Raw genomic sequence first — 24,791 nt, 5'->3', positions numbered from 1 at the left:
AGTAGTAGTAGTAGTAGTAGTAGTAGTAGTAGTAGTACCCCTTTTATTTTCTTCCACAGTTAGGACTTTGCCTTGTGTTAACATAGAGCATGGCTGCTTATTGATTCGTGAATGTGCCGTAGTCTTTTCTTTCAGACCCTTAGAGCAAAACAAAAGCATAGTGTGATTTGAAACCAAGAGAGAAATTCTATTCAAACTGCAGATTCTAAACGTTCAGATGATACATTTGTTTAAATAGAAGAGAAACTATTTTGAATACAGTACTTACATTTTTTTTTTTTTTCTGTTGTTGTCAATGACATTGAGAGAAGTGCTCGCTCCAACCTGTCAATATGTAATGTTAATTGACTGTAAATATAATTAATTGCATAACTAACCATGAATATTTATGTATTATTTAATAATTATTCTTTCTCTCTCTTGCTTTGTCCCTCAGGCGGTGTCACCTACTGGACAGGGCCGTCCGGAGTCCCCTGTCTACACTAACCTGCAGGAGCTGAAGATCTCTCAGTCCTCTCTGCCCCCTATCCCCTCCTCCTCTCCCCTGCATGTGCTGGGTGACTGGGAGACGCATAAAGACCTGAGTGGGAGGCATTTCTACTACAACCGTACCACCCAGGAGAGGACCTGGAAACCACCCCGCTCACGAGACACCAACGGGAGCAGCCGTGCAGACACAGCCAGCACTGGAGACATGGAGGTAACCCACACACAGATGTGAATACTGATAAAAATGGGTCACTATTTATGTTTTAAAAACTGGAATCACTATTCAGAATTGTGCAGTTTGTGGTGGTTTCAATAATATGAGGGCAAATTTGGTGCAAATACGTACATAGAATGATTGAAATGTGCTGCTACTCTTTTTGATATGTTTCAAATCATTTAAAGGAAGGTGTAAAGAGTATTAAAGGGTCCATTTCATGGAAAACTGAATTCTCTTCACTTTTTCTACAAAAGGAGTTAAACGTCCTGTTAAAGTTTCAAACCATATCTTTCACTTCCTAATCCATGCAGTCGTATATATGAAATCTATTTTTTCAGACACTTCAAGAACGTGTTGAATTAATTGTTTCTGTGATGTCATGAAATTATGTACAACATATTTACATTTACACTTTTACCTTTTACAGCAGTTTAGCCCTGTATGTTCATGTTGAAGTTAGGTATTGTAGTAAAGATTACTTGTTGAATTAGGCACAATGCTGGGCCACCAATCAGAAAACTGATTTATATATAGCAGTCTTAAAGGCACAGTAGCAAAAACAGCCTGCGTAATTCTGAGGGGTAGAGGGAGGATGGCAAATGGTCATGTAAGAAGAACTAATTGTGTTTGGTACATAAGACCACAGCAAAGTGTTGTAATTGGGCCTCTAGAAGAGAAAAATCTGTTTAACTTCATATAATGCAGTTGACATCTGTAATATAATGTGATTGAATTTCAAAGCAAAATATATGACAAAAATATTCTAAGAATCATATTTTATTTACTATTATCATTATATATTTTCTTCCATCATATTGAAACTATTTCAGTTTAAACTTTATATGCTAGTCATGAATATAATAACACTTGTTCACGTAGCAGTTCCAAACCTTTAACCAGTAAAGTACAGCACAGTAGCGCAGTACACTGCTGCACTAAAATATTTTAAACTTAAAATGGTACAGATACATGTTAGGATCAGATCTGTAGTGGGCTTCACACACAACCTCAAGCTGAACGAGCAGGACATGGAGATATATCAGAGTAACTCAAACAGCACAAGATTTTTCCCTTGCAAACTGCACTGTTGTGCATTACAGTGCTAGTTAGATGTGCACAAGAAGTGATTTCATGCAGAACTAGACAGCCTCTTCACTTAGCCTTACAAAACGCACATTCACACAACACACATCATCTGTGTCCATAGAACTGCTTAGTAAAGTTAGAATGGCGTCATGGTTGCGTCAGTCAGACAATGACGATATTGTGTGAAATTGTAGCAGTGTTATCGTGGGCAGTGCTGTATCGCCCACCCATAGTGGCTACGCAGTCTGAGTCAATGGTTTATAATCAAGACTTCAGAGATGTCCAGTCACTGCACTTTTAGTTCTTAGTCAACTCCAAACACATCTCAGCCACATAACTAAGCAAAGGAGGCTGATTAAACTATGCTCAGGTATTTCAGAAGCAGAACACACAAGCTAGAGGCTGGTTATGGATCCCTAAAGACTGGATGGACTGGAAGCCTGTTAATGTGTTTAAACTAGGGCAGTGTTGAAGTAGGTCTCTATTCTATAATTAAAACTTCTGATAATCCTGTCTGTGGGTGTCTGAATTTTTGTGTGCACATCTGTCACGGTGGAAATATGACTGAGACAAGTTCTTCAACGCGCTAGGTAAAGTTTTGCTGTGGTAGCAGAGTGGACTAATGAGCTTGTGCCAGTCAGTGTTCCAGAGGACAGAATGTGCCTTGATAATGCATGAGATGACATCATGACGTGTGTGTGTTTGTGTGTGTGTTTGTGTGTGTGTGTATGTGTTTGGACACTAGTCTTGTGGAGAGGAGGGAGAGTGTTTTGCAGGGTTAGATCAGAGTAGATTTATTCTAGCGTATCACTGCCATCTTGAGGTCAAAACACTAGAACTGTGACATGCAAACTAGAATAGATTTCTGAACCATTTGTCACTGTGTTTTGCACACTGTGAAATTAGACCTCTGCATTTAATCCATCCGTGCAGTGAAACACCCACATACATGCACACTAGTGAACACACGCTAGGGGGCAGTGAGCACACTTGCCCGGAGCAGTGGGCAGCCCCATCCACGGTGCCCGGGGAGCATTTGGGGGTTAGGTGCCTTGCTCAAGGGCACTTCAGTCATGGACTGTCAGCTGAAGGGATCGAAACGGCAACCTTCCGGTCACAGGGCTGGTTCCCTAACTTCCAGCCTACGACTGCCATCCGGAGTTGTTGGATGACTTAATGTGTTTATTCTCAGATACATCAACACTGTTGCAACAAAACCTCATATCGCCAAAGTGGTAACTTTTAAAGGAGAAGAAAAATGTTATTTGCTTTAATATATGTTAGTGTAATAAGATAAATAAGTAGTTTTGAAAACAAGCATTGTCAAATTGCACACAAATAAAAAAAAAGAGCTTTATTCCTAAATGTTGTATAAATTGAAGTATACTTTAATTTTAACACTCTCTCTCTCAGCTGCTGTCCTCTGAAGAGAACTGCCTCAGCACTCACTCCAGTCAGTCAGACAGTCAGTATGGATCGCCCCCTAGAGGCTGGTCCGAAGAATTGGATGAGCATGGCCACACACTTTATGTGTGTGAATACAATAATGAGAAGGTGCATGTCCTTTCTTTTCCACTCGGTCTATGTGAATTATACATTTTTAGTTTATTACTGTCCATCTCTTATTTTGGATTAGCATTTGGATTGTCATTTGCATTACTTTGTTCATTCCTAAAAAGATATCCATTCTGGTTGTTCTTTCTGTGGGTTATCTCCCTTATGTTTTGTGTTCTAGTGGATAAAGCATGTGGATGAGCAGGGCAGGCCATACTACTACAGTGCTGATGGATCCCGCTCTGAGTGGGAGCTCCCCAAAGTAAGAGAAAACACCAACACACCCATACTAGTTGTACATGAAAACGGCACCTACTTAGTGGAATAATTCATTGAAAAATTGTCATTTACCGTAACGAAAAAAGTAAGGAAGGCACTTAGTGTGGGATTTACATGCTTTCAGGATCCTTCTGCATGGACTACTGCTTCTTCCACCAGCATGTTTTATTATAAAGATGAGGCATTATTCCTGACAAGTCATTGGATGTCCACAGCACTGACATGTGGATATATTAGTCAGCTATGCAATCCTTAACTCATGTACATAGACACACAAACCTGGACAGTCATAAAGTTTACTGTCTGTATGTATTCCGTTTATGCTCTTTACATATGGGATACACCATATATAAACGCACACAATCACCTTAATCCTAAATTTCCCCTTTGGACCCCCCATGAGCTGTCAGTGCATGGCCAGCGGTGCGCGATCCACAGTGTTAGGTAATCTATATCCACAGTATAGGTAATCTAAAATTAACCCTGATTCTCTAATCTAGTTAATAGATCAGACATGCAGGCGCTCAGCTTGAGACTTTAGACCACACCTTCTCTGACTGCAGGCTCACACCTCATACCTTCACACCCTCTTTAACACAGCACACGTATGAAGTAAGCCTGGGGTTGTTTGGGGTGGGGGGGTTTTGAATGGAGTAAGGAGAGTGGACCACACATGGTGTTGTGGCCAGCGAGGGGAGAGGTAGCTATTCTGCTCTTCATTTGAATAATAATGTGTTAGTTTTTTTTTAATTGTTTATCTGTTTATGGATGATCAGATCTTTGTTTGTTTACGTTTTTGACATTTCTCCCATTTTGTTAAGTCTTTGTTCCTGCTTGACTCGTTTATACTTCTTTTATTCATTATTACCTCCTCTCTTTCTTTCTTTTGTTTATCTACAGTACAATCTCTCCCCTCCAAATGCTGGAGATGCTCCTAAAAGTCGCAGTTTAGAAAGGAAACAGCCAGACCCCATTGTCCTCACTAAGTGGAGATACAGCACCTACGTACTAGACCTTAGTGACAAGGTAATGACAATTTTCTTACACTTTCAGCTGCTATATGTAACTTGCATATCTTCACTGTTGGAAAAAGGATCACTACAGGAAAAGGAAAAATGTTCTTAAACATTAATGTAAATTAATACAGCCATTATTTATTTCAAGTAATTTAGACGATTTAGGATCATTGATCCATTTATCATTAAATATCCAGACATTTATTAGTGTTAACTAGTCACAACAATATACTAGTGTTGTGTTTTATTGCTTAAATTTGGTTGATTTTTGGTTTGAACTGTTGTGTTTAGTTACTCTGTGAAGTCAATGGACAGTATTGTTCCTTTGCTGAATGAGAGTGGCTGTGTTGAGCAGCTCACTCCTAATCAGCTCTGACGGCGTTCTTCTGAGACTCGGCACTCTCGCCACCTAATCCAGCACAACCACAAGCCTCCATATTCCACTCTGGCTAAGATATGACAAGCAGACAATACGAGTGGTCATTAATGCTGCTTGTTATAAAGGCATTAAACTATGTACGCAATGCATGTTTGAAACCAAGTCATTTTTTATTTCACATTCATTTTTTAATACCAGCTAATAGTATTCTGAATACTAATTACATCACTACTTTTAATTTATTATTTAAGATATTGGGGTTTGTATTAATGGAGCCATATATTGTTTTATCAAGGTTCTGTTTGTTTGCTTTGGTCTCAGTGAATAATGCCCAGTTAGAAAGGTGCGCCCAAAATACTTTTCATGCTGACAGGACTAAATATGCATTCTGTTGCAGACTGCTTTAGTGTCTTACTTTGAAAACCAGCATGCCATCTGAAAGCCAATTAAGCACCTTCCGCTGCTTTCGGAGGCTTTTCTCACTGTCAACAGATCCCACTGCAGATTAACTCAGCCCAGATTAGTCAAGCAGCCTAGTTTAACTGTTAGTGGGCCAGTCTGGATTTTTGGCAACTAGTGATTGGTGTTGATGTGTGGAAGCCTGATCTTATATCAGCTTTCCCAGTTTCTTCTGCCTCTCCATTGAGAACCTTTTAGCTGTTTGGTTGGGTGAAAATATAGAGTTGCAAAAAAAAACTTTGTGAACACTTTGCGATTGTCTCAACGTCTGTATGAATGGGGTTGTTGGATTGAGGTTTTGATGCTGTGTACGCATTATGAAAACATTCTAACCATTTGTGATGAAGTGACATCCTGTTTTAACCTTTTCTAGTCCATAGAGCTTTAAGTTTTTCTGACCGTCTCTTTTGATTGAGAATATATTTCCCTTGAACAGAACAGAATTGTCTTTTCAAGAGGTCATCATCCTTGTGACTGAGGTTTCTAGTTAGTTATTTATACCATGTGTTTGATAAAAATGTAATGTAAGACAGTAAGTCATCTTATTGGGACGTTGTGTAAAACATAAATGAAAACAGAATAAGATGATTTGCAAATACTTTTCAACCTGTATTCAATTGAATACACTACAAATGACAAGATATTTGATATTCAAACATAAACTTTGTTTTTTGCAAATATTCACTCATTTTGAATTTGATGCCTGCAACACGTTCCAAAGAAGTTGGGACATGGGCAACAAAAGACTGGGAAAGTTGAGGAATGCTCAAAAAACACCTGTTTGGAACATTCCGCAGGTGAACAGGTTAATTGGAAACAGGTGAGTGTCATGATTGGATATAAAGGGAGCATCCCTGAAAGGCTGTCATTCACAAGTAAGGAGGCGAGGTTCACCACTTTGTGAACAACTGCGTGAGCAAATAGTCCAACAGTTTAAGAACAACGTTTCTCAACATGCAATTGCAAGGAATTTAGGGATTTCATCATCTACAGTCCATAATATCATCAAAAGATTCAGAGAATCTGGAGAAATCTCTGCAAGTAAGCAGCAAGGCAAAAAACCAACGTTGAATGGCCGTGACCTTCAATCCCCCCAGGCGGCACTGCATTAAAAACCGACATCATTCTGTAACGGATATTACCACATGGGCTCAGGAACACTTCAGAAAACCATCTGAGATGGACTGACGCAAAGTGGAAAAGTGTTCCGTGGTCTGGTGAGTCCATATTTCAAATTGTTTGTGGAAATCACGGACGTCGTGTCCTCCGGGCCAAAAAGGAAAAGGACTGTCCGGATTGTTATCAGCGCAAAGTTCAAAAGCCAGTATCTCTGATGGTATGGGGGTGTGTTAGTGCCCATGGCATGGGTAACTTGCACATCTGTGAAGGCATCATTAATGCTGAAAGGTACATACAGGTTTTGGAGCAACATATGCTGCCATCCAAGCAACGTCTTTTTCAGGGACCTCCCTGCTTATTTCAGCAAGACAATGCCAAGCCACGTTCTGCATGTGTTACAACAGCGTGGCTTCGTAGTAAAAGAGTGCGGGTACTAGACTGGCCTGCCTGCAGTCCAGACCTGTCTCCCATTGAAATGTGTGGCGCATTATGAAGCACAAAATACGACAACGGAGACCCCGGACTGTTGAGCAACTGAAGTTGTACATCAAGCAAGAACGGGAAAGAATTCCACCTACAAAGCTTCAACAATTAGTGTCCTCAGTTCCCAAACGCTTATTGAGTGTTGTGGTAAACATGCCCCTGTCCCAACTTCTTTGGAACATGTTGCAGGCATCAAATTCAAAATGAGTGAATTTGCAAAAAACAATAAAGTTTATCCGTTTGAACATTTAAATATCTTGTCTTTGTAGTGTATACACGGAATACATGTGTGTGAATGAGAGGGAGGCAGGTGGAAAGGTGAAGATGCAAGGAGTACAGGTCGTAAAGGTGGATGACTTCAAATATCTTGGGTCAACCATCCAGAGCAATGGACGGTGTAGAAAAGAGGTGAAGAAGAGGGTGCAGGCAGGATGGAGTGGGTGGAGACAGGTGTCAGGGCTGATGTGTGACAGAAGGATAGCAGCAAGAGTGAAAGGGAAGGTTTACAAGACAGTAGTGCATCCTGCTATGGTGTATGGTTTGGAGACTGTGGCTCCGACATGTCAGTCAAGCGAACCGAAACTAAATACCGGACGTTTGTGATATTCCGCCCGAACATTTTTAAAAAAATTTTAAAATTTTTAAAATAATATACGTTAATAAAAATTAATTATTTTCAAAAGCTGAGCCGCATCAGAGGGATCAAAGAGCCGCATGCGGCTCCGGAGCCGCGGGTTGCCGACCCCTGGCCTCGTGATCTTACCATAGGATCTGACACTTCTCTTGATCCGCAGGTTTCACTGTAACCAACACCAAGGCCTAGCCTACTAGCCATTAAGCCAGTCAGAAACAGGGCGGGGCGGGACTTGCTTTGACCAAACAAATTGATAGATTCAGTAGGAAATCCCGGGAAATACACGTGCGAATTTTTTTCAACTGTCAACGCGAAACGTATAAACTCAGCCATGGAACACAACTATATTAAGCCTGGGGAAAATGGAACTGAATAGTAATTTTAGGGCTGTAGTATTATTTATGAGTTTGTTGCACTGTAACTGTTTCAAAATATTTAAAATAAATGCTGCTTAGATAGCTATTATACTTTTTTAAAAGAAATGAATGTGTCCTTGTTCATGTCATTTAGTCAATGGTTAGGCTACTAATCAATTCCTAGTTTACTTTGGAGTATTGTTATTGCCACCTGCTGACCGTTCTTGGTATGGCTGTAGTATCTGTAGTCTCCTATGCTATAGAAGCAATAAGGTATGTGACTAGTTAAAAACAGGTATGGATTCCTGAACAGGCCTGCTAGTCCCAAGAGTTCTGGTAATCTGCACAAGCTTCTGAAATATAGGCTTATATTGGGTTTGTTTATCTCATGTCTGAATGTTGTTCGTGTATTTCAACAAAATTCAACACAATCTATCATTGAAGAGACTAATTCAAAAGCAAAAATTCTTTGACAGTAATGAAGATCAGGGTTATACATAGACATATATCTGCGCCCAGGGGCCAACAAGTTATGTGTTAAGTGTGTCGCATACATAGCACCCCCACCCTGCTCACCTCCCGAGCAGAGAAAAAAAGTTCAGGCTCAGGAATTTTTCCCACTATCACCCCTGCAAGTGTACTGAAAGCTGTGGCACAGCCAAAATGTGGTTTATCTGATGGGCGTCAGGACTGGTTTGAAAAACACTGGCCTTCACCAGAGACAGTAAACTCACCATTTGGTGCACAGTGTTGTGCCCCCATGCCATTTATTTCTATGTTAATTAATGCCTTTCACACTGACCACAGCAGTAAAAATTTTTTTTTTTTTGAAGTTGTCGCTGAGATAGTAATGTTATTTTGTAATGAAACGGTACATTTTGCTGGTATTAGTAATAGCTGAGTCATATACTGTACATTGGTTCTTTTCCAGCTGTCAGTCAAAAGTAGGCGGTTCACCTCGGAACGCCTCTCCAGGGCTTTTGGCCTGTCATTGTACAGACAACAAGTTAGTGCCCAAACCTTTCGCTGAGCTATGAAAAATCAGAGTTGATTACTGCTTTTAATGGAATCAGAGAACTAGAACAAATCAGGCACATTCTGCTCAGACTGTAGAGACTCCCTGCACATTTTGCTATGTGGATGTATGTGTGTGTGTGTGTGTGTGTGTGTGTGTGTGTGTGTGTGTGTGTGTGTGTGTGTGTGTGTGTGTGAGAGAGAGAGAGAGAGAGAGAGAGAGACAGAGAAAGAACAATGCTTGACTAAAACAAAATCATGTAGATCAAACTAACCCCTGCTATAGCCTGATGGTGTGTCTCTTCCTGTAAGTCATCTGTGTGAAATGTTTAAAACAAAATCACTAACAAGCCTGCCATTTGTCTCAGTTGTTCAAAAGAACAACTAAATAACAAAGTAATACAATAAATAAAAAAAAGAATAATCTTCTCCATTGTTTTCTGTTACTTCAGCTCTGAGTAGATTCTGACACACCTTCAGTCTGGCTCAAATTTACTGCTTTCATCCTCTCTTTCTCTTCTTTTCCTCGTCTAAGCTAACCTCACTGTTTCTCTTCATCTTTTGGATTTATAGGAGTCTGGAACCAACAAACACAGTTCTCCCGATTCCGACTCATGTCCCTCCTCACCTAAACACCCCTCTACAGTTAGTATACATACTAACATGTATGTACATTTATCTGACCATTTACACCTCGTTGTTTCATGTGACTAGAATCTGAATTGTAAACCTCATAAAATTTAAACCACACGTGTTTACGCCTGTTAGTCAAATGAGTTTCTGAATAGTCAGATTGAAGTGTAATTGCTATGTGGTACATATGCAATATATACAAATCTGTTTATATATAACAACCACTTTCATGTGCTGCTCCTCATTATTTGTTCTATTCAGAAGAAAATCACAATTTTGTCAATCAATATTCACAAGAAAATAGTTTAGAGCAAATGGCCTCCAGCACTAGTCATCTCAGCCATGAGCCATGTGAGTTAAAAAGCAGTGTATGGTGGGGAGACCGTTTAAAAAAAAGAAAAAAAGAAAAAGAAAGAAAGAAAGAAAAAAAAAAAAGAAATGAACTAAGAAATTAACTAAAGGAGCAGCAATGTAACAATAGAGGCACTCTCACTGTATTGGGAAGGGTTTTGGTTATTGGCAATGACTTGGAGAGATGGATGCAGATTTAAAACTTTTTTAAATGTGTCTTGGGTGCATTAACACATGCATTTATATGTGCATAATCACTCTGCATACAATCCAGATATTCAAGACAAAGGAAACGACCAGGTGTAAAGTGTGTGTATGTACTGCATCTTTAACTTGCTTAACCACATCCTTACATACACTCTCTGTATGTATATGAGAGAGACAGATTTGGAATTTTTCCAAATTGGTACTATGTCCATATTATCATATATTAGGATTTAACCACTGGATAATCTTCTGGCAAACTGTAGTGTAGATGATTATAATGGGAAATCTACTTTGTTTAATTTGAGTTGTTATTGGCTTGTTTTATTCTCAAATATGAAAAGCCTTAAATATTAGAACAGGCAGATGTAGATTTTTTTATGTCTCATGTGTGCTGCTTCCTGAGATGATTTGAAATTCCTACTTGATCTTTTAACTCTATGAACCCCAGATTTATTATTAGGTTATTAATCATTAGCTGCATTATTCTGTAGCTACTCTGAAATTATGAAGGTGTGTAATTATGAGAGTGAAAAGGAGTTAATACCACTCTTAGAAGATTGCCCATTGCCACAAGTCAACAATTGATTATGCCTTGGTTTAATTTCTTCTTTCTCCTTCAGCCCTCAGAAAAGTGTGGAGTCCTCAATGTCACCAAGATCACTGAGAATGGAAAGAAAGTCAGGTATGGATCAAGCCTTACACACATGTTCTGTGCGTAGGTGGGCATATGTCAAATTGCGTTCTTCTGTCTTGTAATCTCTGCTCTTTTTTTGAGTTTTGTTGCTTTTGTCTACTTTTGACCTTTAGGAAGAACTGGATGTCATCCTGGACTGTTCTTCAGGGGTCCACACTGCTCTTTGCTAAGGGTCAGACCAGCAGCAGCAGCTGGGTATATTTGAACTTTACTCTCCTCTCAGTGGCTGCTCTCTTAACTGTCATCGCTTAAGTCATTTTCCTTCGTTGTGGTAGTTAGGGATGTCCTGATCCAGTTTTTTCCTGGTTGAATTAAATAGAGTTGAGTACCAGGTAATACAAATACATATCATGCTGCAGTAAAAACACTTTTTTCATATTTGCAGAGTGGTATATACTTTTTGTGAAGTACTTTTTGAATATGGTACGATTTCATATTGTTCCAACACAAGCTAAGTGTTACTGCTGTAGTGGCACTGCAATGCCGTCAGTCAAGAAGAATGTTTTACAACTTGCGAGTGGAAAAACATCAAGGGATATATTTTGAAAATGCTTTCGGCAGCATTCCACTTGCAGGATAGCAGAAAATAGCCTAGGTAGCCAGTTCAAACATGTCAAAACACTGGTGTTGCAGATATTACAAGTTTTCATTATACATTTAAAATAGTAAAAGTAGTGTTAGGTAGAGCACAAAAAACAAATGATCAGAATTGGATTAGGTTTGATCAGGACATCCCTAATAGCAGGAGATGTGGCTGTTGTAGCCATGACTAAATGAATGTTAAATTAGTAGATTTACCCAATTTTCCACTTCAGTGGAAAATCAGCCAAGACATCAGTAGATCAGCCAAGACATGTTTTTTGAAATTTTGTCAATGTTGTTCCTGGAGCTACAATGCTAAGAGGCTAACAAACGCTCAGTTTTTATTTTAATTCTTTTTAAAAAAAAATTTTTAATTTTAAAAACTTTATTGTACAAAGAACATGCATACATACAAAAAGGTGCAATTTACATACAAAAAGGCACAATTTAAAAGAGTACTGCAAGTAAAGGAAAAGAAAAAGGATATGTGCAGTCAAAGAAGAAAATAAATAAATAGAATACAGAAGAAAGTAAAAAGAAAAACATAAGAGAGCTAGGTTTTAGATTCTAAATCATTATCTTCAGTTGAAGAACAGAGTTGGTGGGCGTACTTATTATGCATCAGTCTAGAAGCTTTGCAATACAACATAAGTCATTGTGAAAAACACAGAACCTTGGCTTAACTTTAAAGTATTTGGCTTTGTGGATGAACAATTTTCCCAGGATGATAATAGTGTTTTATGAAAAAGTCATTGTTGTAATTGTCCATAATAAGTCCGTAAATTGTCAGTCAGAGAATATTTTGAGAAAAGGAACTTTGAAAAATAACCAATCAAAGATATATCAGACCACAAAGTTTCAGCATATATGCAGTGAAAAAATAAATGCTCAGTTGCACAAAAGACACAGTTATTTGTTTCAATACCAAATCGTAGCTGAATAAAGTGACTGGAAGGATGGATTCCATTTAGAGTTTTAAAGTGGACTTCTTTGGCTTTTGGAACAATTGGAAATTTGATGTATCTGGTACGTAACTTATAAATTGATTGTGGGTAAATTTTGACGAATGGAGTTTCTAAATGGTAAAGTGGGATACAGAATATTGTCAAATGTGTGCCGGATAATCTTATTGGAAAGTTTGGAGTCCTTAAAAGAACAGTCTTCAGTCAATAATTGTGGTAAACGGGGAATGATGGGTGAATGAGCCAGACTACCTGAAATAAAACACAAAATAGATTTAGGAATGGCATTAATAAAAAAAAAATGTAAATTTTTTCAAATTATACTGATGACACAGCGCGTTGTATGACAACAGGCAGCCATTACTATCAACTAAATGTAACACCGACCAAATGCCCTTTTCCATCCAGTCCTTATTAAACAACGACATGTTTGAGCTCCATTCATGAAATCAATGTTTATAGCCTGTAGTCCTCCATCCTCATAATATTTAGTCATATCTGTTTTCTTGATGTAGTGTACCTTTTTCTTTCATGTATAATCATAGTTAATCTGATTTGACTTTTTTTAACAGCTTTGTTTGGGATGGCTAAAGAGCTGGATAAATACATCTACATATCAATTCCATTTTCGTTAGAAAAATTCTACCAAACAAACTAATGTCCCTTAACAACCAAAAATTGAGTCTGGATTGACATTTCTCAATAACCTTCCATACATTGTTTTTCATTCTCATCCGGATCTTTAGAAATAAGTATACCCAAATAGTTTTTGATTGGGATGTTATGAACCTCATTTAAATGTGTAGGATGGATTGACATCATTTCACACTTATTCAAATTTAATTTAAGACCTGAGGCTTTCGAAAAACTACTAATAATTTTTGGAGTCTCACTTACATCTTTCATGAAAATAGTGGTGTCATCCGCAAATTGGCTGGTTATGAATGGTCTCCCTAAAATATTAAGAGGAGCGATATTAGAGTTTTTGACAAAAATAGAGAGCATCTCTGTAGCCATTATAAAAAGAAAAGGAGAGATGGGACCCTTGTTTAATTCTGCGTTCTATAAAGGATCGAGTGGAAGTTCCTCATGGCTGTGAAAAATAAAAGGATGCTTGACAGAGTCGAACGCCTTATAAAAATCCAAGAAAAGAATAAAACGGTCATCCTCAATAAGATGGTTATAATCAATGAGGTCCTGTATAAGACAAATATTGTGTATAGATCTTCCCTTCATCAAACCAGATTGTGTGTCACTGATAATTTGGTGCATATTAGTTTTTAATGTACTGGCTAATATCAAAGTAATAATTTTATTTAGTGATGGGTCTTAAATTGTCTAAAATAGTGTGGTCCTTACCAGTTTTGGGGATAAGTGTTATAACACCTTGCTTCACGGTGGCTCGGAAGGATAGATTATTTATAGCTTTCATCATCATTACATAAAAAGGTTCTCTTAGAACATCCCCAAAATGTACAAACGCTTAAATAGCCTTAAATTGTTTCTGTAAAAATACACCCCCACAGCCTATCTCAACCTACTCAAACCACCTCCAGGTGTTCACTGGTGCACTGTGGTTTAGGGTATAGAGTAACTGAGCTGTAATAATGAACAGGCAGCATTTCAGACAACACCAGGGCCTGTTATTCACAAAGCAGGACTGGTCTTAGATCTGAATCCTCCATATTTAAGATGGTCATTTTGACACATACTGATTTTCAGTCAGCACTCCTACTCCTGAAGTGGTTTGTAAATACGGATCCTATAGAGTGCTGTCATGATGCTCCAGTTCTACACTAAAGTAGCAAAATTTGGAACATGTCTTGGCCAATCAACTGTGTCTGTGGAAAATTAGTTTTTCGTAGAACCATTACTTTACCATGTCTGTCAGCCCTCCTGAACTGGGAAATATAAAGAGCAAAGTTTATGTACCAGCCAGGTGTGCCCTTTATACTGGTATATTGAATTAGTCTTATATTAGTGTCAATGCATCTAGTTTGTCCCTCTTGAGTACCTTAATTCATCTCTCCATTTTTTTTATTTCCTTCTCTGTGTGTGCTGTGATTGTGAATCTGTTTGTGCATCATCACTCTCTTTCTGTTCTGTTCTTCCCCTCCTTCCTTCTCTCTCTTCTCTCGAAGTCCTACTACCGCAATGGCTCATTCCCTGAGCTCCTCCTCTCGTTGCTAAGCAACTGGAAGCGTTCAGTTAAGCCCCGCCCTGCGGTCTCCTATAAGCACTTTGGGCGTGGCCAGCCTTGCTCTGTATGTGTCGGTGCCCTTCCACACAGGAAGCCTTCATGCAGTTTTTTGAACAGTTTGCCTTACTCTAAACCTGTTGTAGATATGTAATTGCAAGCCTGCTAAACTTGCTAAACTTAAAGTAAAGAAAATTATTTGGAATGAAATTCAACTAACATTCAAAACTGTTTTACGCTGCTCAAATGGGGCTTCCTGCTCATAATATCTTTGCATGTCTGTCCTTCTGCTTGTTTCTCATGCTTACACCCTCCCCTCTTGCTTGCTTGGTCTTTTTTTTTTTTTTTTTTTTTTTTTTTTTTATTAAAAAAAATTTTAGATTTGTTGATAATATGAATTCTATTAGGATAGGTGGGTATGGGAAATGACTGAAAAGGCCATGCACTGGCATGTATTTTTACATTTGGAACATCATCATGGGTGAACAGAACTGTTCTTTTTAAAGACTTTTTGCATGTCGGTTTTGGGGAACTAGTTTCAAGTCTGTTTAACTGTTAGAAAGTAGGATGACCGCCTGGCTTGTGCTTTGCAGAGGTGGATAAAAACACGTTTGTGAATGTGAGAACATGAATGTTAGTAAATGAACATGAATGAGTTAGTAAAGAAGGAGCTTGCCTTAACATTAATTTAAAGACTTTCCCTATAATACAAAACTAACTGGCACCTAAGGTGTGTTGTAGCTGTGGTCAATAATCTGTTAAGCAGCACTCAATAATGAAACAGTAACACTGATGGAAAAGATATGATATATAAGGTATTGTAATGTCTGGCAACTCTTGGGTTAACCAGTGAGTTGCAGATATTACAGTGTATCCCAGTGCACAATGTTTTATGTAATTCTGTTTTACCATCTGAAGTTTGGAGGAAACCAGTCAAAACCTGAATTCACTGTGGACCTGCGTGGTGGTTCAGTGGAATGGGCTTCCAAGGAGAAGTCCAGTAAGAAACATGTCATTGAGGTAAACAGTGATTACGCTGGGTATATCTTACATAGTATCTAGTGAAATGGCCTATAATGTTTTTAAACTTCAAGCTTCATGTGCTTCAAGTAATCTTGCTGCCTAATGACCCCAACTGACCCTTTGATTCCAGCTAAAGACACGTCAGGGCACAGAGCTGCTGATCCAGTCAGAGATAGACAGCATCATCACTGACTGGTACAAAGCACTGACTGAGGCCATCAATACACACGTGAGTGTCTCACAAGACACACATTTATTTACACAGCATTTGTAGTCTCACTTGGTAACCTCAGCTAAAATGTGAGAAATAAGCATTTCTGATACTTGCCACTATGTATAAACATTCAATTTGTAACAGTAGTTAATCTAATATACACATTCATACAAATATATCAGTCTTTACTTTCCCTAATTAGAAGCAGGCAGATATGTGTATTTTCATGTATGCTGTACGTAGGCATGGGAATCGGATGAGGCTATTGAAGAGGACATGCCTGAGTCTCCTGGAACTGAGAAACAAGACAAAGAGAAAGATCACAGAGATCTGAAGAAAAACAAAGGTAAAGAAGAACATATAAACACCTGTATACAAACATAGTGATTAATCCTCACACCTCACCACTTCAGCACATCACCCCTCATCTGTATTGCTCTGATTTGTTCCTGTATATAGCAATGAAGAGTTCTGCCAGTATGGAGTCATCAGATCAGAAGAAGACCAGAGTAAAGCTTAAAAAATTCCTAACACGAAGACCCACCCTACAGGCTGTCAGAGACAAGGGGTACATCAAAGGTACACCACTCCCCTGAATCCCCATGCACAGATGCACTTTTACTCAGGAATTTAAAGATTGTTAAATGTTTACACAGTCTGGAATGAAAATGTTTACAATGAAAGTGTTTCTGTGAGCTCAACGGTTCTGATTTTTTTTTTATTATTATTATTATTATTATTAAATGTAAATGTTATTATGTAAATGTTTTTTGGTTTAGGTTTTGAACTTCACAAGAATGTATTTTGTGCATTATTCTAGAGAAAGGCAGAAAAGGGCATCCTTATAATGTCCTGGGTTTTGAGTGGGAAAGAGGTGATGAGTAGTGATTTTTAAAGAATAAATTAATTCTATTAGTTTGGAAGACTTTACTCTGCATACAGACATTTGGGTTTGGGATTTTTGCTGAAAGTCTATAAAGCTTGTCCAACCTGGTAAAAGTTCCAAAAGCAAAAAATAATGCATTTGTGAGCAGAGAATGTATAGACAAATTCCTCTCTACATTGTGTAATATATCCTCCTAACTCTGGCTGGATCTATGAATCGTTCTTTTATCTGCTCTGTTTTTAGATCAGGTGTTTGGGTGCAGTTTGACCAGTCTCTGTGCCAGGGAGAACACCTCAGTACCCAACTTTGTCAGGATGTGTATTGAGCATGTGGAAAAAACAGGTACTCCCAAACTTATTATAGCTTTTGAGTGAATTTTTATGTTCGATTGTTCATTTAGTGCTGCAAACTAAATAAAATTGATACATTAAACAGACTTAAGGGTTGGCTTCATTTTTCTTTCTTTCTCTCTGTTGTTTTTCTACAGGCTTAAATATTGATGGCTTATACAGAGTTAGCGGCAATCTGGCTGTTATTCAGAAACTACGCTTTGCTGTCAATCATGGTACGGGTAGTGTGCATTTAAAGATTTCTCTGTGATGGATACTGAAATTAAAATATTAAGTGTGTGTTTAAAAGCAGATCTGTTTATACCTAAGCTACATCTATGTAACATATGTAACATAAAAAAATACCAAATTATGATGGTCATATCAGTTCGTTTTTGTTGTTACCTACTCATTTAATGATAATGCCGTTGCATAAAAAAAAAATTAAAATCTATGGTGCTTCTATTTCTTAAACATCTCTGGTCTTTGTGTATGACAGATGAGAAGGTGGATCTAGAGGACAGCAAATGGGAGGATATCCATGTGACCACTGGTGCTCTGAAGATGTTTTTCAGGGAGCTTCCAGAGCCTCTCTTCACCTATGCCTCTTTTAATGACTTTGTTAATGCCATTAGTGAGTTATCTTCTTTATCCCTAATAGTTATGCATCTGATTTATACAGGAGTTAAATAAGATATCAACAATTAAGCACTAAACAAATGAACATTTTGGGCATTTCGGAACTAATAACTACACTATATGGACAAAAGTACTGAGACACCTACAGAAGCTTTTATGACATCCCATTCTTAATCCATAAGCATAAACATGGAGTTGGTCCCTGCTTTGCAGCTACAACAGCTTCCAATCTTCTGGGAAGCTTTCTACAAGTTTTTAAAGAATATCTGTGGGGAATTTTTTGTCCATTCATCCATATGAGCATATCCGAGGTCAGACACAGATGTTGGTTGAAGGCTTGGCTCACAGTCTCTGTTCTAGTTCATCCCAAAGGTGTTTGATGGGGTTGATGTCAGGGTTCTTTGATGTCCAGTCAAGTTCTTCCACACCAAACTCACCCAGCCATGCCTTTATGCTCTGGGGCTCAGTCATGCTGGGCAGAAACTGTTCCCACAAAATTGGAGGCATACAATTGTCCAAAATGTCTTGCTATGCTGAGCATTAAGATTTCCCCTTTACTGGAACTAAGGGGCCTAGGCCAACCCTGAAAAATAACCCCATAGCATTATCCCTCCTTTACACTTGGCACAATGCAGTGCTAGCATTCTCCTGGCATTCACCAAACCCAGGCTCCTCCATTAGACTGCCAGATAGAGAAGCATGATTCGTCACTTCACAGAATATGTGTCCACTGCTCCAGAGTCCAATGATGGTGTGACGTATTGTCCCAGTACTTTTGTCCATATAGTGTATGTTGATTTAAAGTACACACAAAAGAAACACACAGTAACATCACAAAAGCATTCCTTTAAACATCTTCAGTGCAAATAATTAAAAAAGATGCAGCCTGGAGAAGTCCATGTTGCTGTTAGCTACATGTAATGTCTGTATTTAAATTTCTCTTTCAAATTTCTTTGAAATTTAGCATTTTAGACACTGAATCTGAGTGGCTGACACTGTCACAGTGTCTGTTTACAATAAAAGCTGAACCTGCTTAGGTTAGAATAGTGGCAGAGCAATTGTCTATATTTTCCCATATATATGACCTTAAATATTTGATGATTACTAATGTGTTAGGCAGTACTGAAGTTCACAGTATTTATTTTCTGTAACATGAAAAATGTACGCTTCGGAGAGTAGCCACAAGAGGGTGCTATAAGATATGTTTTGTAAAGAAATTGTCAAAGCAGTGACTAAGCAGAGAACACTGAGGACAGTTTTGCTGAGAGGCCATGAGGCAGATGCTAATTCTTTTCTCTTACGTATTTCTTCTGCTTTTTCTACAGAAAACCCTGACTATAAGCAGCGGGTCCAGGGCATAAAAGACCTAATCAAGCAGTTGCCAAAACCAAATCAGGAAACAATGCAAGTCTTATTCAAACACTTGAAAAGGTAACCTCTGTCCCCTTATCTGACACCCTTTTGGGGTGGGTGGAGGGTCATGGAAAGGCTCCTTGATTTGAAGTGTAATAGATTTGGTCCTTTTGTATGTAGGATTTGGAAAGGAGCCTCGTAGATTTGTGTTTGTGTTTGTCAGAGGTGATTCGGGTACAGCATGTGTTCTGCACAGGCTGTCTGTATTGAGTTATCTCACTCCATCCATTACTGGGACAGACCTGGACATGAGCCAACTGCATCATTATGAGAGAGCACAGGAGGAGGAATATGGAGGGAGATAGGTGATGGACCACATCCTCCTGGCACCATGGTGTGATGCAGGAGTGATCAACATATGAGAAAGAGAGTCAGTCAAAGAGGGGCGAGGTTGAGTAGATTGATTAAATTACATAAGAATGGACTGATGGTACATAAGAAATGCTTGCTTGCGTGTGTGTGTGTGTGTGTGTGTGTGTGTGTATGTGGTAGGGATGTAATTACATTACAGTGTATGTAAGAATCTGTATCTGCATTAAGCACCAAAGAAGCATAAGGTGTCTGGTCGTGGTGCCTTACCAAAGCTAAAAAGGGTGGGGTTTGAGTGTGTTTGACATACGCACTGAAAATCCAGACTCATTTTGTGCTTGGCTCCTTTTCACAGTAGCTATAAAAAGCAGGGAGGTTTGCATTATGCATTTTTTTCTCTTGAACAATGTTATATTCTTATGTTTCAGTGAAAATGATTGATTTACAAAACTGAAACTGGATTTTCATCTTTTTTATTATTTTTTTATAGTGTTTAGGTGCGATTTGATTTATTGTGATAGTTGTACACTGTTGTTTTGATATAAAGAAAGCTGCGTCCATTTTATCTCGGTGCAAACCTTTGTGGAGAGGTGTGAACTGTTTTCACTGCAGGAATTCATCATCCCTCGTTTTTCACCTCTCATTTCTCCTTTGCAGCTCAATGCAGTGTTTCGTACACAGCGAGACAACAGTATCCTAGTTAATCAGATAGTTACAAGAAGAAAAAATTCTTTGATTTCTCTTATTTGATTATATGAATTACAAATATCTCTGACTATTTAAGTTTTGTCAGTGGAAAGTTAACCTTGAGGATTACAATACAAATACAACCACAGTAACAGCAGAGAGAAGGTGAAAACAGACTCCTCAGGGGAATGGCTGCTCATGGGTTTGTGTCATCTTGTGAAGAGACTGTAGTGCTGGCATATTACAGCTGTTGTGTTTTTACAGTCATTAAAGGGTGATGCTAAGCGAAAATTATTTCATGAATGACATTGACTGTTATGCTAAAACTAATGGTGGCACTATTGGAATATTTTACCACAAATTGCAATATTTTGTTCTTTTAAAAAGAACTATGTGTGAAAACATCCTAAAACTATTAAAAATGCACCTTCATTCGTCAGCTAAACTGCTCCATCCCAAGCTGTAAAATAATCATGAGGTGTTAAGTTGGCTTCCCCTGAAGCAGGTAAGAGTTGAATGAATCTTTCATCAGTTGGAGCTTTGAGTGGAATCTGCTGTAGTGAAGCCTTAACTTCCAGATTACACTGAACATGTGCAACAACCAAAATGGAAATGGCTTTCACATTTGGTTAAGAAGTATTGTGTTTCATATACAAGTCAGTCATTGCCTGCTAGTTACAGGTGTTGGTCAAACCCTGTTGTTGCAGTTTACAGTGAGAAATAACTACTGTGCAATGCAGGTACAGTTAAGAAACTTTACATAGAGTTTAGTGTATTCTGCTCCACCAACTTCTCCATTCAAATGCATTCAAAGACTCTTTTAAAACTTTAGCAGTTTTGAAGAATATGTATTAATTACAGCAGTTTTGAATCATTTATACTAGTATATTTATTTTCTTACTATTTCTTAATATCATTTAACTTTTTTGCCATATCTCTCTTTGTTTTTTTTATGCTTACCATTTGTCTGGCATGTCTGATGTATTTCAATACATAGTCAAAGTGTTTGTCATTTTTTCCTCCTTTTCTCTGAAATGGGTTTTTAAAACATCTCACCATTCATACAGTAAGAGAGAAACTGTGCACCCTCCCTCAAGGCGAAGCAAAAACCAGCATGTTTTTATAGTGACTGAGAGGTTCTAAAGCTGAGTGTAATCTTCAGGCAGGAGTATCACCTCCATCATTTTGAATGATTGTCACTTAGAGTTGGCACACATCTTTTACACAGTGCCTCTGCTGCAGTTAGCTGTAGATGAAAGAAAAGTGAGTAGCTGGGGAAAGAAGAGCACTGAGGGGGAGAGTCGTTCATTTCTGATCAGTACAGGCTGCTCTCTCACCCTCAGTGAAGGTCTATGTTGGTGCTGAGTTCAGATTGTCATTGCCATATCAAACACTCTGACATTTGCCGTTGCTTCCATTTGCATTTAAATGACTCTCAGTCTACTGAAGCTGCAGATGGAGGACAGCAGTAGGCTGCTTCATAGACATCATGATATGGAATCATACTTGATGCCTCATATTCTGATGCAGCAGGATATTGGACCCATATTTGAGTGTTTTTATGTTGGTAAAAAAAAATCAACATTTATTTATAGGGTTGTAACGGTGAATCAGTGTTATCATTTGTTATTTAGCTAGTAACATTGCTTCTTTAAGAAAGGAAGACAAGACAGTTTAAAACATGATGGTAGCAGAAAAAGTGTCTCAGAGAATGAAAGGGGTTCTGAAAACTCTTAGCAAGAATGAAACCCATAGACTCTGTGACTTGGCAGTGCTTTTTGTTATGTAAAAGTATTTCTTTTGCATAGTCCTGGTGAGACTTGATGGTCTTGCCTTGGAATTCTATGATATGTAACTCCTGTAATATTTTTGTTCCAATTTCCTTCAAAGAGCTTTCCATATGATCAAACACATATTGAAGATACATTTGCAATTTTAGTATTTTTATGAAGATTTACGAAGGCAGTAATCAACAGATTTATTGATTATGTATAGTAAAACTGAACTGTAGCCCTACACATTCTGTTTAGTTTTAGACTGGTTTTGTTTTTTTGCATATGAGAGAACTTCAATGTGCTACATAGTGTTCAACATAAGCTTGATATTGCTCATGAAATGTTTAGCTGATGCTGTTTTACTAGAAGTGACATCAGTATGATTCTTTCTCTCTCTCTCTCTCTCTCTCTCTCTCTCTCTCTCTCTCTCTCTCTCTCTCTCTCTCTCTCTCTCTCTCTCTCTCTCTCTCTATCTATCTATCTATCTATCTATCTATCTATCTATCTATCTATCTATTTATCTATCTCTATCAGAGTGATAGATCATGGAGAGGCGAACAGGATGACTACTCAGAGTGTGGCCATTGTCTTCGGCCCCACGCTCCTGCGGCCTGAGACCGAGACGGGTAACATGGCCGTCCACATGGTCTACCAGAACCAGATCGTAGAACTGATCCTGCTGGAATATGAGAACATATTCGGCAGGTAGAGCATCTGAAGTGTGTAGAACATTTCTCGCGTTCACCTGCTTGAGAAGGGTCCAGAGAACACCATGCCGAAACATGACCATCGCAGAATACACCATGTAAAAACAAAGGCAGGCTTTCATTCGCTGTGGACCAAGCTTAGTAATATACAATACACAAAGAGCGGACTGACTGAGTTATGGACGGTTGCAAAAGTGGTTGAAATAATTCAAGAATATAGAAAGGTACTTTATGCACTTCATTCTTTTGAGGCTTTTGATGATGTACAGAATTTTTTGATTTTTGCTTTTTTTTTTTCTTTTTTTTTTGGTTGGATGGTTTACCATTCCTGAAAAGAAGCTGCTTCTGCTCTTCTGCTCTTGGCTGAGAATAAGCTGGATTTTTTTTATTTTATTGTCTGGACAATTTGGAAAGGTCTCCATTTGTGCTTTTGCAGAGGATGAGAATAGACACTCATTGGACACTGCTCCTGTCTTGACCAGTACAGATGGCTTGAAGAAGACTGCTATGTGCTAAGGATTATGGGAGTTCTTTGAGGTGTATGTGTATGGTGAACACTGAAGAAAGGCTTCTGAACCTGGACTCATTTAGCTCCGATGCCCTCTGTGCTTTGGGCTAATCTGCACTTGGACATTCTGGACCTTTTTTTTTTTTTTTCCTTGTGAAATACAGTGGACTGTTATGGCAAGCAGTATTATTTCTCACTGACTACTAATCTATGGAAAGGGAGTCATTTACCAGGCTGAGCTAAATAAATATAAATAATATCTTACTGTCAGTATTACAACTGGACTCTTTCAGGATCCAGAAGGATTGGCATAGCTTACTTGGATGTGTTTTTCACCTTTTTTCTTGCTCTTATCAAAAAGCTTATAGTATCTGCCCTTTTGACTGCAGACTCTGTTCTTTGAAAGAACTGGAAAGAACTTCCTCTTCCATCTCCAAGACTGGATACTGGATTACTACCTTGTGACAGCATCTCACCCAATAGGATCTCAGAACAATTGTCTGAGCTTTTGAGGAACTCTCTGATGAAGTAACAGGACTATGACAATATGATGGCATGTGTGTGCCGTCAGACCTGTGGTTAAGACTGTGCTGCTTATTTGGGATAAAATGAAGCATTCAAGTATTACCTGTGGAACAGTTGGAAGTACATGAGCGCATCTTCTAGGGGTTGTACCAATCCATAGTGTGTTGTCCGAATGTGATCCCTATGCCTCTAGGTGAAAAACACAAGTGTCTATGGATTAATTTGAAGTTTACACGGATAACGCTTTTCTCCTTGTTTGCCCCGCCCCTTTAATTTTCATCTTCATCTTCGTTACTGGAATTTGAAAGGGGAGATGTTTAAATTTGCTTTCAGTCTTTCCGCTTCTATTTCAGATCAGTAGTGGTACTCCCCCTCTAATCTTCTCTCTGTCCCGCTTTCTTTAGTCTCTACGTAAATATGATGGCAAAAGACAGGAGGGCTCTGGAAATAGTGTTATGGTGTGGCTGTACACAATGTGAAGATTCTTTTTTATATATATATTTGAGATTTCAAAAGCATGTGTACAGATTACCTTTAAAATAATACTTGATGAACCAGTTGTTATAAAAAAGAATGCAAATAGCGTCTGAAGTGTGAACAGATTGCTCTAATATTATATACATTAAGAATAATAATAAATATTAGATATTAATTGCTTCAGAAATAAAGAAGGGTTGGTATCGCAATGCATTGTGAGCAGCACATTTTGAATGTAATTCTGAGACTAACTACTGTTTCTGACATGGACGAGTCTAATTCTAATTAAAAAGAATACAAATAACAAACAGTATGTGGCTGATTTGCTGTGTCTACTAGCTTTTCTCTCATTATTCCATTTGTATAGTGGTGATGTTTTGTTTTCTCATTTCTTTAAAAACTGAAGTGAGTCTTCATTTTTTGGAACTATTTAGAAAAATCTCAGTTTGTAGTGGCCAATGAACAACATAAGGTACCCGAAGGTGCATAAGTTGCATAAGTTACTCTCTTATTAGGTTCTTTATTTGTTTTTTTAAATTAGCTTTTATGTATAGGATTTGCTCTGTTTTTCTAAGAGGAGAGACCACC

At 38.3% G+C, this 24,791-nt stretch overlaps 1 protein-coding gene across 8 annotated transcripts in view; it reads left to right on the top strand.

The window, feature by feature from the left end:
* Positions 1–24,511, top strand: part of arhgap12b (Rho GTPase activating protein 12b) — a 69,975-nt gene extending 45,464 nt beyond the window's left edge. For 3 of the 8 annotated variants that reach the window (XM_017703699.2, XM_037544345.1, XM_037544344.1), the window contains 18 exons: positions 437–700; positions 3,206–3,346; positions 3,528–3,608; positions 4,526–4,651; positions 9,003–9,077; positions 9,659–9,730; positions 10,897–10,958; positions 11,084–11,165; positions 14,656–14,778; positions 15,630–15,731; positions 15,865–15,963; positions 16,192–16,294; positions 16,408–16,527; positions 17,078–17,176; positions 17,322–17,399; positions 17,663–17,797; positions 19,128–19,233; positions 22,521–24,511. In XM_017703699.2, the coding sequence (XP_017559188.1) occupies positions 437–700; positions 3,206–3,346; positions 3,528–3,608; positions 4,526–4,651; positions 9,003–9,077; positions 9,659–9,730; positions 10,897–10,958; positions 11,084–11,165; positions 14,656–14,778; positions 15,630–15,731; positions 15,865–15,963; positions 16,192–16,294; positions 16,408–16,527; positions 17,078–17,176; positions 17,322–17,399; positions 17,663–17,797; positions 19,128–19,233; positions 22,521–22,695 (2,043 nt within the window). In that variant the 3' untranslated portion in view covers positions 22,696–24,511. The remainder of the gene's footprint in view (positions 1–436; positions 701–3,205; positions 3,347–3,527; positions 3,609–4,525; positions 4,652–9,002; positions 9,078–9,658; positions 9,731–10,896; positions 10,959–11,083; positions 11,166–14,655; positions 14,779–15,629; positions 15,732–15,864; positions 15,964–16,191; positions 16,295–16,407; positions 16,528–17,077; positions 17,177–17,321; positions 17,400–17,662; positions 17,798–19,127; positions 19,234–22,520) is intronic. The other 5 variants (XM_017703704.2, XM_017703710.2, XM_017703716.2 and 2 more) reach the window with 5 other exon arrangements.
* Positions 24,512–24,791: the final 280 nt, after the last annotated feature.

The sequence above is a fragment of the Pygocentrus nattereri genome, chromosome 13 (genome assembly GCF_015220715.1).
Source record: "Pygocentrus nattereri isolate fPygNat1 chromosome 13, fPygNat1.pri, whole genome shotgun sequence".
Classification (NCBI taxonomy): domain Eukaryota; kingdom Metazoa; phylum Chordata; class Actinopteri; order Characiformes; family Serrasalmidae; genus Pygocentrus; species Pygocentrus nattereri.
The sequence above is the reverse complement of the archived record's forward strand: the minus strand, read 5'-3'. Positions and strand labels throughout refer to the sequence as shown.